The sequence below is a fragment of the Hylobates moloch genome, unplaced genomic scaffold (assembly GCF_009828535.3).
Source record: "Hylobates moloch isolate HMO894 unplaced genomic scaffold, HMol_V3 SCAFFOLD_21, whole genome shotgun sequence".
Lineage (NCBI taxonomy): Eukaryota > Metazoa > Chordata > Mammalia > Primates > Hylobatidae > Hylobates > Hylobates moloch.
In genome coordinates this window covers 16812874-16828832 of record NW_026652296.1, presented here as the reverse complement: position 1 = coordinate 16828832, position 15959 = coordinate 16812874, and the positions used below count along the sequence as shown (strand labels likewise).

At 50.9% G+C, this 15959-nt stretch overlaps 1 protein-coding gene across 3 annotated transcripts in view; it reads left to right on the top strand.

Annotated features, from left to right (window-relative positions):
* Window positions 1–1081: 1081 nt before the first annotated feature.
* TOX2 (TOX high mobility group box family member 2) overlaps window positions 1082–15959 on the top strand; it is a 154063-nt gene continuing 139185 nt past the window's right edge. The window contains exon 1 of one of the 3 annotated variants that reach the window (XM_058433117.1): window positions 1082–1217. In XM_058433117.1, coding sequence (XP_058289100.1) covers window positions 1119–1217 — 99 coding nt within the window. In that variant the 5' untranslated portion in view covers window positions 1082–1118. Of the gene's footprint in view, window positions 1218–2360; window positions 2440–15959 lie in introns of those variants that run through there. The other 2 variants (XM_058433116.1, XM_058433119.1) reach the window with 2 other exon arrangements.

Below are 15959 nucleotides of genomic sequence, written 5' to 3'. Positions count from 1 at the left end.
TGGTGCCACACAAGAATGCCATTCTGGCTGACTCCTGCCTCCTGGCTTCTCCCAGTCAGAGATACCTGGAGCAGTCAGTGAGCAGTGAGATTGCTAGTGGAGATTGCTAGTGTAGACAATTCTTGCATGAAAAGGGGGATGGGGGTGCAACAGTCTAGCAACCAGCAAGTGATATCAAGAACCAGAGGGTTTTTTTGTTTTGTTTTGTTTTTCGGTTGGGGAGGAACCCCATTTCACAGTCACCTTTGTGACCCACCATCAGAGCCATCCCATTCCAATCTCATTTTCTTCCTTTCCTCACTCCAAGAGACCGTGACTGCGGGCAGATCCTAGACCCCCTCTTCAGAGCTTCGGGCTCTAGGCATTCCTGCAGCCCTCCCCTCCCTATCATTAAAAGGGGTGGGGTCCTGCTGCCTTCTCCAAGTGGTTTCAGCTCTGGATCCTTTGGGAGCAATGGAGCTCACCTGCCTGGAGCTCCATTACTGATGCTGCAAGTCTTTGACTCAGTTTCCCCATATATGAGTGAGAGTTTAAGCGCGGCAATCTCCAGGGGGGGCTCTCAAGCTGACTCAAATCAGTGAGACGAGGAGGGGGCGGGCATGCTAAGAGTATCCTCCGGCGCTGGCCTGCGTCCGCCTAGGTAAGGCAGCACCCATCTCCAAAGTGGTCCTGTCACCACCTTCCTCTTCTCCCCCCGCACCCACGCCGCGGGGCGGGGGCTAGCGCCGGCTCAAATATTTAGGGCAAGGGAGTGTCCCACTTCTGGGGAGGGGTGCCGTTCGGGCTTCTCTCCTCACCGTGGGTGGCGAAAGGCGGGACGGAAAAGCGCCGTCTGGACAGGCGCGCCCCCCTCAGGGATGCAGGGCCGGGCGGGGGACCCGGAGGCGGCCCAGCCCGGAGGAAGGACCTCCCCGCCCCGGCCCAGGCCCCCGGCCCTCGGCAGCGCCCGAGGCCGGAACAATAGCGCGCGCGGGCGGGGCGGGGGCGGGGGCGGGGCGCTCCTCTGGGCACCGCCCCCGGCCCGCCCCCCTCGCTCGCAGTCCCGCTCGCACACTGGCTCCCACCCGCCGCCCGCCCAGGCACTGCCAGCGGGAGCCGCCGCCGCCGCCGCGCCCGCCATGGACGTCCGCCTGTACCCCTCGGCGCCCGCGGTGGGCGCGCGGCCCGGGGCCGAGCCGGCCGGCCTGGCGCACCTGGACTATTACCAAGGCGGCAAGGTAGGCGGGGGCGGGCGGGGGTCCCCCGTGGGCGGGGCCGGAGTCACCTGGCAGCTCGGGACTCGGGCGCTCCCGGGGTCACACGGGGCCGCGCACATCAGCCCCGCCGACGGGCACCGGCGGCTCACATCGATCCCCTCGCGGCCACGCTCACGCCCTGAGTTGTTGGGATCGCGGGCAGAAGTCATCCCGACAGCCACCCTTGCGACGACACAGTGGCCCCTCATTCGCGTCCCCCTGACAGCCTCGCAGTCATTCACAAGCCGTCACAGTGACCCACGGCCACACGCAGGCGGCCAGGCACTGCTTACACGGTCCCGCCGTCCCACGCAAGTCACCCTGACAGTCACTTATACACAACGACACGCGACCACTCACCCGCGAACAGTCTCACCGCCACAGACGAGTCACCCACAGACGCTCCGATGCCCCACACACCGTGACATGCCCCCACCCGCTGTCACAACCAGGCACAACGGGGGACAGTCACACAAAGAAGTCTCCCGACAGTCACACGCTCGCAGCCACAACGCCTCACCCAGGCGCACGCTGTCACACACAGCCACCCCCCTGGACGGTGAGCCTCAGACACAGATCGTCCTGACGGCCACACAGTCACACGCGGTCACACCCAGGGGCGGCCACACCTCGGTCATCCACACTCGCGCGTCGAGGTTTAACTTCTCAGCGCCGCAGCACACTAATTGGGCAGTTTACTAATTGGCCGTCACTGCCCGGCGGGGCCTCGGATTCCGAGTAGGCTGCGGCCGGCCAATCGAGGCCTGTCCCCTCCCGGGAGCGGTGAGCCGGCGTCCCTCCAGGCTGGGGCTGTAGTGCGGGACACCCTCCCTCCTCCACGTTTCCAGGACCTACACCCCCACCCCAGCCAGGTCCTCGCTGCGCTTCGCCGGGCGCATTCCCAGTGATGGAGGCTTGCGTGCCTGGAACCCCGAACCCGAGGCGTCAGGTCCCACTGCCCCGACTGGCCCAGCCCGGAGGGGTTGGGTGCCTCTGTGCAGTCCGCGTCCCCTTCGGTCGCCCGGGAGGGAACTTTCAAACTTAGTTAGGAAGCCAGACTGTCCGCGCGTCCGCCAGTCGGTGCGTCGGTCCCGGGCCGGCTGCAGCCAAGAGCGGCTTTTCGTCACTCGGAGCCCGGATTGAACAGCGCGCGTGGGTTTCCCGCGGCCCTGGCGCAGACGCGCGGGCTCCGTGGCAATGCGGGGTGAGTGCGCGTCGAGTGGCTGGATCGGCGCCCCCCAGGGTCTCTCCCCAACCTCGCAGGCTTTTCGTCAGGCCCCTGGTAGTGGGGATGAGGCAGGAGAGGGGCGTCCCGGCGCGGATCCCGGGGCCTCCCCGGCTGGGCCTCCCTGAGTGCGCCCTCAGGCCCCAGGGGAGCGGCTTCTGGCAAAGCCTCCCTGCAATTCGCCAGGGGCGGCAAGCATCCAGGCCACTAGGGCCTGCGCGATGTGGGGCGGTGGTGGGCGACAAGTGAGGTCTCGCGAAGAGTGGCGGTGGTTCTCTTTTGTCCAGTGACCTGCAAAGTTAGAAGCCGATGAGGGGGGATGGTAGCCTCAGGAGAAGGCCGGGAGCTGCCTCCAGTCTGATGGAGGAAAATAGATTAAAAGTAGCAAGTGGAGTTTTCAGGGAGGAGAAGGTTGGGTGTGGGGGCAGCTGGTCTGTCTTCTGCCCTTGGCTTTGTTATTTTTCAAAATGTGAAGTTGGCGAGGTAGGTACCAGCGTCTGGTTTGCGGGTGTGGGTGGGCTGGGCATTTGTGCCTCAAAGTCTGAGTGGGTGGGGGCTTAGCCTGGAGCGCTCCGTTTGAGGGTGGTGTTTCTATAAATCTCGCCAGGGTGGGGCTGTCCCAAATAGGGGCCTTTGGAGGCAGGACTCAGCCGAGGCTCCTGCTTTATTCTGATGCTCTGTAAACCTCTGACTCAGCACCAGAACCTGTGTGAATCTCGCCGGGAAGGGCCCGTCAGGGAGGGAATGAGAAGCCGGCGATTCTGGTTTCTTTCTGTGTGGGATGTAGGACCCCGGCCCATAGCTGAGGATGTGTCCAGAGTGAGGCGGGGCAGGGATGGGGGTGGGGATGCAGCTGAGCCACTGGATAGGTGAAAGGAAGGTCTGACTTTGCACTTGGATGTGAAACCTGCTACTCAGTCCTTCAGGCTAGAGCAGGGTGAGGCGGGAGGGCAGAGGTCACTGTACTCAGTTAGGGGCTAGAGGTCTTTTGATAAGGGATTCCCAAGTGGGCATGGCCTTAGTGGTGGTGGTTGGGGGGTAGGGCCAGGCTGTGATCAGGAGCTCCCCTTTTCTGGCTCAAGAAGTGGATGGGGAGGGGTTGGGGAGGGAAATGCCCAAGCTCCACCTTTACACTAGTCACTGTCAAAGCTGGAGGGAAACAGGCTCAGGGCGCAGTAGTGACCACATTGGGGCCTGTAGGCCTGGCTGAATCCACACATTGTGGGGTGGACACACCCACACATGGGGGGCTCTGTCCCCAGACAAGAGGCTCATTGCACAGGGAGCCAGGCTTTATATACATAAGGGCAAGAATTTGCCCAAGTGATGCCCGACAACTATGGGGCAGTTGACCTGGAAGGGCTCTTGGCGACCGTCCCCTTGGCGACTATCCCCTTGGCGACTGTCCCCTTAGCAATCCTCTACACAGAGATTCCCAGCCTCTTTAAACCAAAGTCACGAACATTGGTTGTTCTTTTGGTATCTTTTGTTTGAGAAAATACACACTAATGAAAAGCTGTTATGGTTTTATTTTTGCTTTGAAATAGATGTGTATTTTATTAATCACAATATTAGCATGCATTAGAAAAATAGCTTAACAGGTATGAAGAAGACTCATTACTATTTAATGTAATAAAGGTGCTTTTTGAGCATAGGAATTTGTGGCCCCATGGCTCCCAGGATCTGTGGCTCCATGCTGGGAACCATTGGTCTCCTCCTTCTTTGCATTACAGAAGGGGAAACTGAGTCACAGAGGAGTGTAACTCACAGATTACACAGCAAGTAAGGAGCTAAGATGAGGCCTGAGCCCAGGTTTGACTCCCAGAAGGACACTTGTTTGGCTTTTTTGCAAGTCTCTGTCACGGTTTAGGGGTTTAGAGCCTGTAACATCATTCTTAGGGTAACTATGAACTCCTGGTTCAGATTTTGGCAAGGCATCTTACCAAGTTGGGGGACAGCTGGGGGATCCCTGCTCAACTATGGCAGACTAGTGTAAACTGGCCATCAGAACTGGGCAAGCCTGGGTTCAAATGTCCATTTGTTGCTTAGTGACCTAGGGCAAATTATTTTTAGCTCATTTTTTACTGAGATATGATTTACATACAATAACATGAAGATTTTAAGTGTACAGTTCCATGAGTTTTGATAAATATTAACACTCATGTAACCAAATCCCAGTCCAGATAGAGAACATTTCCATCATCCCAGAAAGTTCCCTCACACCCCTTTATGGTCAGCACGCCTTATCCTCACTTCCAGAGGAAACTACTTACCTGATTTCTGTTCCCAATGCTTTCTTTAAGTTCAATTTAGGTATATTAACCATGTTTAAGTTCTAGAATTTGATATGCGGCATAAACATTTGTGTGTCTGTCTTCTTTTTGCTCAATGTAATGTCTTCAACATTCATCCATGATGTTGTATATATCCATAGTGTGTTCCATTTAATTGCTGAGTAATATTATATTGTATAAATATAATACAACTGGTTTATCCATTCACCTGCAGGTGGACATTTGGGTTTGTTTCCAAGTTGGAGCTATTATAAGTAAAGCTGCTGTGAATATTCTTATACAAGTCTTTTTGTGGGCGGGGAAAATCATTTGATATCTCTGAGTCTTGATGTTCTCTCAAAGACAACATTGCCTACCTCTGAGTTTCAGGAAGGTTAAGTGAGGTGATACAGGTTAGGACAGTTATTGGCACATACCAGCTACTAATTAGATAACAACAATATCAACCATCTGGGGCCCATTCCAGGAAGAGGCTTAGCATCTCCTTTCCAGCATCCTTCATCCCTGGACTGAAGGGATGAAGGCCTTCATCAAGGCCAACCTGGGTACCACCTTCCCCGTGTGGTGCTTCACAGCCAGCAAACTTCTCTTTCTTTCCAGGCTTCCCCAAGAACTGGTACTGCATAGGATGTGGCATGTTCTGCCATCCATCATTCTACCAACAGTATTTATTGGGCACTTCTTGGTGCTAGGCACTGTGCAAGGCAACTGATGCTGCAGCAGTGAACAAAAGTCACTCAAATCACTGCCCTCTGGAGCTTATTTATCAGTGTGGGAAGTCATAAATATATGGGTGAAATATATGGTATCATGATTGATGGGAATATGACTTTTGGAGAAAAATGGAACAGGAAAGAGAGTTGGGAGTCCCAAGGCCTGGGGCTGGTTTGTGATTTTAAATAGGGAAGTTGAGGAAGGATTTGTGGTCTAGAATAGTTTTTCTCAAATCTATGTACACATGAATCAGCTGGCAAGATTTTTTTTAATTTAATTTAATTTTATTTTAAGTTCCAGGATACACGTGCAGGATGTGCATATTTGTTACATAGGTAAACGTGTGCCATGGTGGTTTGCTACACCTGTCAACCCATCACCTAGGTGTTAAGCCCCGCATGTATTAGCTATTTATCCTGATGCTGTCCCTCCCTCCCTCCCCCTGGCACTTGACAGGCCCCGGTGTGTGTTGTTCCCCTCCCTGCATCCCTGTGTTCTCATTGTTCAGCTCCCACTTATAAGTGAGAACATGCAGTGTTTGGTTTTCTGTTCCCATGTTAATTTGCTGAGGATAATGGCTTCCAGCTCCATCCATGTCCCTTCAAAGGACATGATCTTGCTCCTTTTTATGGCTGCATAGTATTCCATGGTGTATATGTACCACATTCTCTTTATCCAGGTTAACACTGATGGGCATTTGGGTTGATTCTGTGTCTTTTGTCTGGCGAGATTTTAAAAACAGATTCTTGGGCTCCACCCCCAGAGATTTGATTCAGCTGGTCTGGCATGGGGCCCTGGAAATTTGCATGTCTAATGAGCTACCCAGGTGATGTTACTGCTGATCCAAGGACCACACTTTGTGTAGCAGTTGTTTGGTTGTTTGTGTACAGGCTTTTGTGGGCTCCTGGCAGGCAGGAATTCTGCCCAGCACCTGGCATGGTGCCTGACTCATAATTGCTCAGTAAATATGTGCTGGTGGGTGAGGGATTCAACTTCCCACACACACGAGTCTGGGCACAGCATCTTGTAAGGATGAGATCTGGACAAGCTTGGTTAATGAATGATTGAAGACTCTTTTTGACAAAAATTCATGAAGTGGGGTAAACTATGGACTTGATCTGGACTTGACCTATGTGAAGCCTGCCCGGCATCCTTGGTGGGTGAGATTCCCACAGCTCCTTTCTTCAGGGGCACAGGTGGCTGCTAGTGGGTCCCATGGAAGGTACCCTGGGATGGGTGGGCTTAGAGCTGAGATGGCTGGTCCCAGGGAATGCTAGGAAGCTCTGCATCTCTGCTAGGAAGCTCTCATTTACTTTCCATCTAAACATGTTCCCTATAGCTCCTCCCCCAACCTGTGCTGGAGGCTCCCTCCCAGGACGTTTGCATGGCAGGACCAGCAGCCCAAGCCTGGCACTGCTGCCCCCGATCTGCTGGGTGACCTTGAGCCTGTCAGCACCCTTCTTTGGGTCTCTGTTTCCCTGTGTGCAAAGGGAAGGCAAACCGGTGACCATCAGCCGAGAGGGATGGTGTGGGGGTGGAAATATAATGAAATAAAGGCTGGGAATGTCCTTTCTAACTGTGGAGGGTGCACTGGGAGGGAATGCTGGTGGGAATGGTGCTTTTTGAGGAGATGGGCCTGTTATCCTTCAGAGGACAGGAACCACTGTGTCTGCCTTTACTTTTGTATTCCCAGTGCTAGCCTGACACATAGATGCTCATCAAATATTTGCTGAATGAATGAATGAATCTAGGGCTTGCCAGTTGTAACCTGTGGCTTGAGGAACTTAGCATCTGTTTGGCTGTTGTCATCTGAAGACTTTGTGGGGCACAAGGAGTCCAGGGCAGGACCCGGCAGAGGCGCAGTCTTTGGCGGACTTTCCATTCCTAGAGGAGCTTCCCCAGGTGGGCTCGGGGGACAGAGCCTGGCACACAGAGCAGCCTGTAGGCGGGAAGAGGAGCTGAGCCTGCATGAAATACAAGGTCCTGTGCTTCCCCCTTGGTCCAGCAACCCCCCTGCTGCGTGGTTCCTTGCCCCACGTGATTCTGTAGGGCAATCTATTTTGCTTCTCTGATTTCCTAGAGTTGGTCTCAGGATAGGAAGGCAGCATGGATTCTGGAACCTGGCAGACTTGGGTTTGAACACTGCCTTCACCACCGTCAGGGCAGGCAAGTTATTTAACCTCCCTGGACTCAGTCTCCTCATCTGTAAAATGGGGACATTGACACCTGCCCTTTGGAACTTGAGGGTTGGAGATCATGTATGTGTAGCACTTGGCCCCAGCAGGAAATGCTTTCATTTTCATCCACAAAGAGCAGCCCAACTGAAAGTTAAAATGCGAGAGGAACTTGCTTTTCTGAACCAGTTGCTGGAGGATACTCCACAGCTGTCCTGCCATGTTCTTCTTCTTCTTCTTTTTTTTTTTTCTAGAGACACAGTCTTGCTCTGTTGCCCAGGCTGGAGTGCAGTGGTACAATCATAGCTCAGTGCAGCCTCAAACTCCTGGGCTCAAATGATCCTTCTGCTTTGGCCTCCCGAAGTGCTGGGACTGCAGGCATGAGCTACCACTTCTGGCCCTGGGCTGCTGGCAGTCCCAGAGCCGGATGCTTCCGTGTCTTGGTCCCTAGACCTGATTTTCCTGAGCCTCTGGGTTGAAGGAGCCTCTTATTTGAGTGTCCAGGATTATGAATTGGGAGAGAGTTGCTCATTTCCTCCACCTTCTGTTACCTTCTTGAATCTGTGTAGCAGAGAAAATGCATTTTGGAGGCAGAGAAACTGGTTCAAATCACAGCTGCACCATCCACTGGCTTGGGCAGGTGACCTTATGCACATCACTTAGCTGTTCAGGTCTCAGTTTTCTTATCTGTACAAGGGGACAGAAATGCCTGCCTTCTATTGTTGCTGCGAAGATCAGATTAAAGTAATAGGTATGGAAATTCTGTCTAATCTAGAATGGTGTTTCCCAGCCTTGGCGCTATTGACATTTTGGACCTAATAATGTTGTTGTGGGAGTTGTTGCATGCGTTGCAGAATGTTTAGTCATATCCCTGGCCCCTACCTAGTAGATGCCAAGAGCACCGCCCTGCCCCCAGTCGTGACGACAAAAATGTCTCCAGACTTTGCCCCTGGTTGAGAACCAGCGATGTGGGAAGAAAGTTTAGCGCAGGTAAACTAGAAGATGGCGGCGAAGGGAATTGCAGCACCACGGCAGGGACCGTGCTTTCTGGCCAGGGCTTCAGTCCACTGTCTCCCTTCAGTAATCCTGTATCCACAGGGTTGACAGTCATCTTATTTACATGGATTCAAACCTACAGGGTGATTTTTCAGCATGGTTTGGGAGTAACAGTAAAAACATATGGTAAGTGATTATTAACCTAATGAGTTGTGGTAAATTGTCATTTTATATCTTAATGAAACGATGTTGTATGACACAGGATAATACATTTTGATCAATTTCCCTGATATTTAAAACTTGCTGCCATACGGTTGCTAATTCTGGTGCCTGCTAGGATGAGCAACCTGATTGTGGTTTTTCAATATTTAATGGCCTGTTTACTGCTGGGTTTCTCAGATGTTCAGCAGGTTTTTATTGAGTGCCTACTGGGTGCTGGGGATTCAGCCCTGTCCTGGAGGCTCAGTGACTCCATAGAAAAGTTTTATTTACTGGGTGAATGGCTATGTGGATTTGTAATCAATTGGCTCAAAATGCAGAGTAATAATTAAATATAAAATTGTCTGAGCAGTGCCAATGCCAGCAGTGTGGGAAGGTTTCACAATGGCAGAGTCTTACAGGAATGCCAGGTGGGCTACCTGGGGGCATGTAGAGTGGTGGGGGGTGTTCCAGGCAGAGGGAGCAGCCATTGCAGGGGTGCTTTGGGGATACTGTCAGCCTAAGGAGGGGAAACCTGCCTGTGTGGGAGTTGGGACACCAGCAGAGATGGTTATGAAGAGCCTTACACCCCAGACTGTGGGGCTTTAAGTAGAGGACTGTGCCTGGAACCAGGGGTGCGGTGCACAAGTATGGATTGCATCATGTTGCTGGATTCTGACCGTCCTCAATGACTGTCTCTTGGTCTTCTGCTGATGGGAAAGTCTAATGACTTGCATTTGATTTCCCCCAGTAGCCCATGATAGATACTCTGCTTCTCAAACTTTAGCCCACCAGAATCACCTGGAGCACAGTTAAAACAGACTGCTGTGTTCCACTCCCAGAAGTTCTGACTCAGCAGGCCTGGGGAGGAGCTGAAAGTTAGCACTACTAGCAAGTCGATGGTGCTGATGGTGCCGGTCTGGGATCCACACTTAGAGAACCTCTGGTCTAGACTAGAGCGTGGCAGGATTGTCCTGCCTTAACTGAGGACAGTAGAGATGTATTGCTGGCCTGGGGCATGGAGCCCTGGTGTGGATGTGGTTAGGTGTCCTTCTCAAGCCCCTTGGTGGGTTGTGGGGAGAGTCTTCTTCACCATGGGGAAAGTCTCACATTGGGTTGCCTGGAAATGGACTCTGAGATGGAGAGTTGCTCGTGGAAGGTTTATGTGGGGAAGTTCTCTGCGGTGAGGTGGGCGGAAGGGGTACACCTGCAGGGGACACAGGAGGAAACATTCTTGGGCCGGGGAGAAGCTGGCCTGCCCTGCCCTGTGGTTCTGACAAACGCCATCCCACAGGGAGCTGTGGCGCTAAGGTGGCTGTTTAGTGTTGCCCCAGACGGAGGTGAGGGGACTGCCCAAGCCTTTGATTTCTGCATCATCCGGTCATTTCAGCATAAGTGAGAGGCCTAAAAGTGAACAGCAGGCAGTTCCCTTGGGTGAAGGAGTTCACTGCAGTAGAGGGCAGTCCCACCGAAGGGCGAGCTGCAAGCCCAGCCGCTGATATTCCTGGGGTTGGGAGATGAGCATATGGAAGAGGGCCGGGGAGTACCACTGTGACCATCTCAGGGAGATGCATTGTGTGGAGAAAATGCACCTTCCTTTTGGTTCCCAGGAAATCAAGGGCCAGCATGTGGATGACTTTTAGTGATGGTCACTCACTTGCTCAAGGTTCTTCTTTGTCTCATGAAGTGAGAGAGATGTGTCATCTGTTCTGCATAGGAAAGGCAGGATAGTCACTTTTTGGGTCCAAGGGAAGGCAAATGGTAATTAATGGAGTTTTTAGGGGCTCAAAGATGCTCTTAGATGCTCCAGGGTGGGATTCCAGAGTCCTTGCACTGAGCTGTCACATATCTTCCTGTGTGTTAGGGAGGACTCCAGATGGGTCTCCAAGGAGCTTCTGGGCCATGCTTAAGGAGGTCACCTCTGGGCAAGAGCCAGGGCTTTCTTTTTGGGCTGGAGTCCTGTCTAGTTCAACAAGAGGCCGTCTGCCCTGCCCAGCCTCAATGCAGGTCAGTGTCTCTGGCTTTGCCTTTCACCTTCACTGAGCTCCCAGGAAGCTCAGAGGCAAAGGAGTGGGTCACCTGTAGCCATAACATAGGCTATTGTGGTGTGGCTGCTGTTCATTAACTCACTCCCAACTGCACCTCACTTTTCTACCATTTTCCTCTTTATCTTGAGTCCTGCCACTCTTTTATTTTTAAAAAATTGATTTTGGTCTTTGTAAGACACATAGAAGTATTTTAAAAGAGGAAAGACACAAGTGAAGTCTGTCTCACTCTCTGTCCCTCTCCCTTCTCCACACACAGCCCTGTGTCCCGGGGTGTCCACTGAAAAGGGTGTGGAGGGTGTACTTCCCATCAAACCCTTTCTTCAGTTCCTTACTTTTAATACATTCGTTGTTTTTATTTCTGGAATCATTTTTTTATTTTCCCAGAATTCTGAGTTTCTTGATTGATCTCATATCATCGTGGTCTATTCTTCTTTTATGGATATGTGACTATCTTGAATCTCTTTGAAGATGGCAATTTGATTTTTAAAAAAGTGGTCTTTTGTTTCCTGCATTTAACTCTGTTTTATTGGTGGTTCTTCTGTTCACTTTTAGGCCTCTCTTTTATGCTGATATTTTCTACAAATGCCTGGTGATTCTTGGTTGACATTTAAATTTGTAAATGGGAGGGGGGGCGGTCTAGATCTGTTCTGTGGTTGTGAGTTTCCTCAACATGGGTGGAAGCCGTGACTGCGTGGGTGGGCAGTGTGGATGTTAAGTAGAAACGCCCTGTGTGTGGTGTGTGAATGCAGACTCTATTGCAGTGTGGGATGAGCCTGTGATGTCCTTGGGGGCCTCTTTGTCCCTCAGGTAGGCCAGCAGTTACCCCCAGGGCACTGGTGCACTTTTTCCAGCCTTGTGCTCACCCGCAGGAGGGAGTCTCCCAGGCAGATTTCTCCTTTCAATTAGAGAATTCTTCTCCTTGGCATTAGCCTGGGGGCAAAACCAACAAACAGCTTCTCCCAGGGCTTTGGACGGACACAGAGGTCCCAGCACAGGCTTCCTCTCTCTGGGAATGTTCTGGGGTTCAGTTAGGTGTTGCGTGCCAGTTCCTTAGTGCTCACAGGCTTCGCTGTCAGTCTGTTTCTTTGACTTCTTAGTTTCTAGCAATCTCATAACGTTTCTGATCCCAGCCATTTCTTATTTTCTTATGTGCCTTAAGTTTTCCCAAGAACTGTGCTGGGCACATTTGTCCCCATTTGTTAGGTGAGAAGACTGAGGTCCAGATGAATCAAGTAACAGAAGGGTGGCAGAGGGGGTTGTTAGGCAGAGCTGGAATTTGGCCCCAGCTTGCTCTGCAGCTGTCAGGGTGCCAGGGGGAGCTCACTTCCTCCTGCTGCAGGGGTGGAAGAGTGTATCACTGGCTCCTTGTCTTAGAGCGCCTTTACATTACAGCTGATTAAAATGTGCTTATCTCGAAGCTGGGCCTGATTTGCAGGAATGATTTAGAAACTTGTTGGAAATGAATCGACTCAGTAGTAGTATAACCCAGGGTCAATCCCATGCATACATTTTATTGTTCCATCGTGCTGTGTTTTGGCTTGAACTGAACTTTATGATGTGGAAGATGGACCCTGGGCCCTTTATGTCTCATTTATTCTGCAAATATTTCCTGTTTACATTATTTAGGAAGGTCTCCCACCCCCACTCCCATGCTTTCTCTGTTCTCTATGTCCACCTGAGATGGAAGTTCATTTTTATGCAAACCCAGATGTTGGATCCAAATGTGACTTTGAGTTTGATGGAAGTGCCTGGGTTCACATCCTGACACTTATAAGCTGTATGACTTTGGACCTGTCACTTAGCCTATCTGAGTCGTGGTTTCCTCACATAATCACATTTGCATCTCAGGTTGGTGGTTAGGTCTGTGGGAGAGCAAGTAAGTCTTCCCCTCCCTCATTTCTTCCTCCAAGGCACTGTTTAGGTGAACTGGGCACTCTGTAGAACAGCGAGTATAGACCTTATACTAGGTTTTGGTGCCTTTATACATTGTACAGTCTAAGGAGCTTTTCAGTTCAGGATCAGTGTAGCACTTGTTCCCATTGGGACTGTCTCTTTTCTCTCCTGTATCAGTTGCCTTCTTTCTCATTGCGATTCCCACAGGGAGTTTTTAAGGACCAATGAAACATTCAGACTCACAAGAGGAACACGGGACACTTGGCACCAGTCTCCTCGAAAGATTTGGGAAACAGCCTGACACAGCCTGCCAGCAAGGCACGTGAGCTGTTCTCTTCTGCATGAGCAATTCTTGCAACAGTCTCTGCAGTGGTCCACGAAGGTGGCCAGGAGCTATTCTCTTTGCTGCCCCCTCCCTCCCAGGATCTAGTTCAAGTGCAAAGGAATGAGATACACAATGGGTGGCTGTGGAAGCCACCCTGGCTTAGAAGCCTTATTCTCCCAGCAGCCATATCCATTGTAACAATTCCGTAGGCTTAGCTTCAAGGACCCAGGGACATGTCAGGTACAAATGTTACTGCATCTAGGAAAACCCAAAGTATGGCTTCTTTTTCAGATATTTATAACTTATTTATAGTTCCTCCCAGTTCAAATGCAACTTACCAATCAGGGGTCATTTTTACCATGAGCAGAGTTGCCTGGTAACATAGTTAACGTCCCACTTTCCTCAGGTTTCCAGGGGAGTTATGCTCTGCAATTAACAAAGGTGCAATTCTCTTGCAACAAGGAAAAGGGTTTGGTTAACCCTTTCCCCCATATTCATCATCCTACTTTTTTCCCCTGTGGGCTGGTATTTTTGGCATCTCTTTTGGAAGGATGAATGGAGTCCTCAGTAATATATTCCACACTGTCTACATTTTCTGATGATCTATGTAACACACACACACACACACACACACACACACACACACACACACACACACGCCATGAGATATGCTTTGGAGTCATACTGGCCTGGGATCAAATCTTGGCTTTGCCACCTATGAAGAGTTAATTTCCTTCCTTCCTTCCCTTCCCTTCCCTCCCTCCCTCCCTCCCTCCGTCTCTCCCTCCTTCATACAGCCATCCAAAAAGCATGCACTGCCTGCTGTATGCAAGGCTTTGTGGTAGGTGCCAGGCAGGAACAGGTGATTAAGACATGGTCCTTTTCCTTGAGAAGCATGATCTTATTAGAGAGACAGAAATAAACAATTTCAAATGTGTGTGGTAAGCATTATGTTGAAGTAGCACAGGGGAGTGTGGGACCACCAGGCTAGGCTGGGGACAGTCAGGAAAGGCTTCTCAGAGGAAGGGACACTTGCCTGTGCTTGAAGGTGAGTAGAACTTGGCCAAGTGAGGAAGGTAGGGAAAAGCATTCCAGGTAGAAGGAACAACATCTGCAAAGGCATAGGAGGGGCTGAGAGTGTTAAGAAGTGAGGCTGAAGAAGGGAGCCAGGGGCATTTGGAAAGCTATTTATTATCTCTGACTTCAGTTTTCTCATATACAAAATGTGATGAGCAATGCTTACTTGTTTATGAAATTAAATGAGGTAATGATGTATGTTTAAGCACCTGGTGTAGTTAGCTTCAATTCCCTTTCCAAATCTGTCTACAGATGCCTAAGAGCCAGGCTTTGATTTTAAATGAGAGAAGGAATAAAAAGCACTGAAGGGCCTGGCCGCCCACTTGCACAGTGCAGGTTTCCTCCAGCTGCTCTTGTGTTGGTTGCTTTATTGCTCCTTTGGACGGAGCACTAAATGTCTGCATGCCGACCTGGATTACATCCTTCAGGATCAGCGAAGCACATCATTGTGTTTTCTTAATGGCTCGATGCTAACAGCAAGTCATGGCCTGTTGAGGTGTCCTGTGGGACAATTTTTCATCTGCCTATGGCCATGCTTCTGTCTGACACTCTGTCAACATGCCCTGTCATTCGCTTCTTTGTCTTGTTTTGCCGAAAGGTGGCCACCTCCCACATGCCAGCTGGGGAAACTTAGCTTTCCATGGAGTTTGGAGACATTTACTATCCAGTGACCAAAGGTCAGGATGAGCTGAGGAGCCATGGTGGCCACCATCGATGTCTTTATGATGCATAAATTGAATCCTGTCTCTTCTCCATACAAAGCTGCTCAATGGGGCCGGGCATGGTGGCTCATGCCTGTAATCCCAGCACTTTGGGAAGCAGAGGCAGGTGGATCATTCGAGGTCAGGAATTCAAGGCCAGCCTGGCCAACATGGTGAAACCCTGTCTCTACTAAAAATATGAAAAACAACAACAACAATCGTGCCTGTAATCTCAATATTGGAGGTGAGGCAGAGAATCATTGAACCTGAGGGTTGCAGTGACCTGAGTCTTCCAGAAAAAAAAAAAAACAGGGAAAAAAACCCCCTACAAAGCTGCTCAATGGCTTTCTGTTGTAGCTTGATGAACTCTTACAAACCTAAATCACATCTTCTTAGGTTTCTGCTTAAAGCCTTCCAGTGCCTTGCCCTGGTGAGTAGATAACATCCAACTCCTTCTTTGGCCCATAAGTCCTCTCGTGAGCTCGCCCCTGCCTGCGTTTCCAGCCTCTGTTCCAGGAACCAGGCTTCATGCTGGGGACATGGTGATGAGTAAAGTCAGAGTCAGTCCCCCTCAGTGACTCCATTCCAGTCACCTGGCCTTCTTGCTATTTCACAGACCACCCCCCCCCGCCCCACCCTGTTCTTTAGCGCTTGAGGGGCTTTGCACATGCTGTTCCCTTTGCCTGGAATGTTCTTGCCCTCATTCTTCACATGTCTGGCTCCTGCCCAGTCTCTGACCTCAGCTTCATCCTCATCTTGCCAGAGTCTGACCTGCTCATCTGTGCAGTTGTCTTTGTTTTTCTCTACCATAGCCTCTGAGTATTTTTATTTTTTAATTTTTTATTTATTTCTTTATTTTTTTGAGATGGAGCCTCACTCCGTTGCCCAGGTTGGAGTGCAGTGGTGCGATCTCAGCTCACTGCAACCTCCACCTCCCAGGTTCAAGCAATTCTCCTACCTCAGCCTCCCGAGTAGCTGGGATTACAGACATACACCACCATGCCCAGCTAATTTTTGTATTTTTAGTAGAGACGGGGTTTCACCGTGTTGGCCAGGATGGTCTCAATCTCCTGACCTCA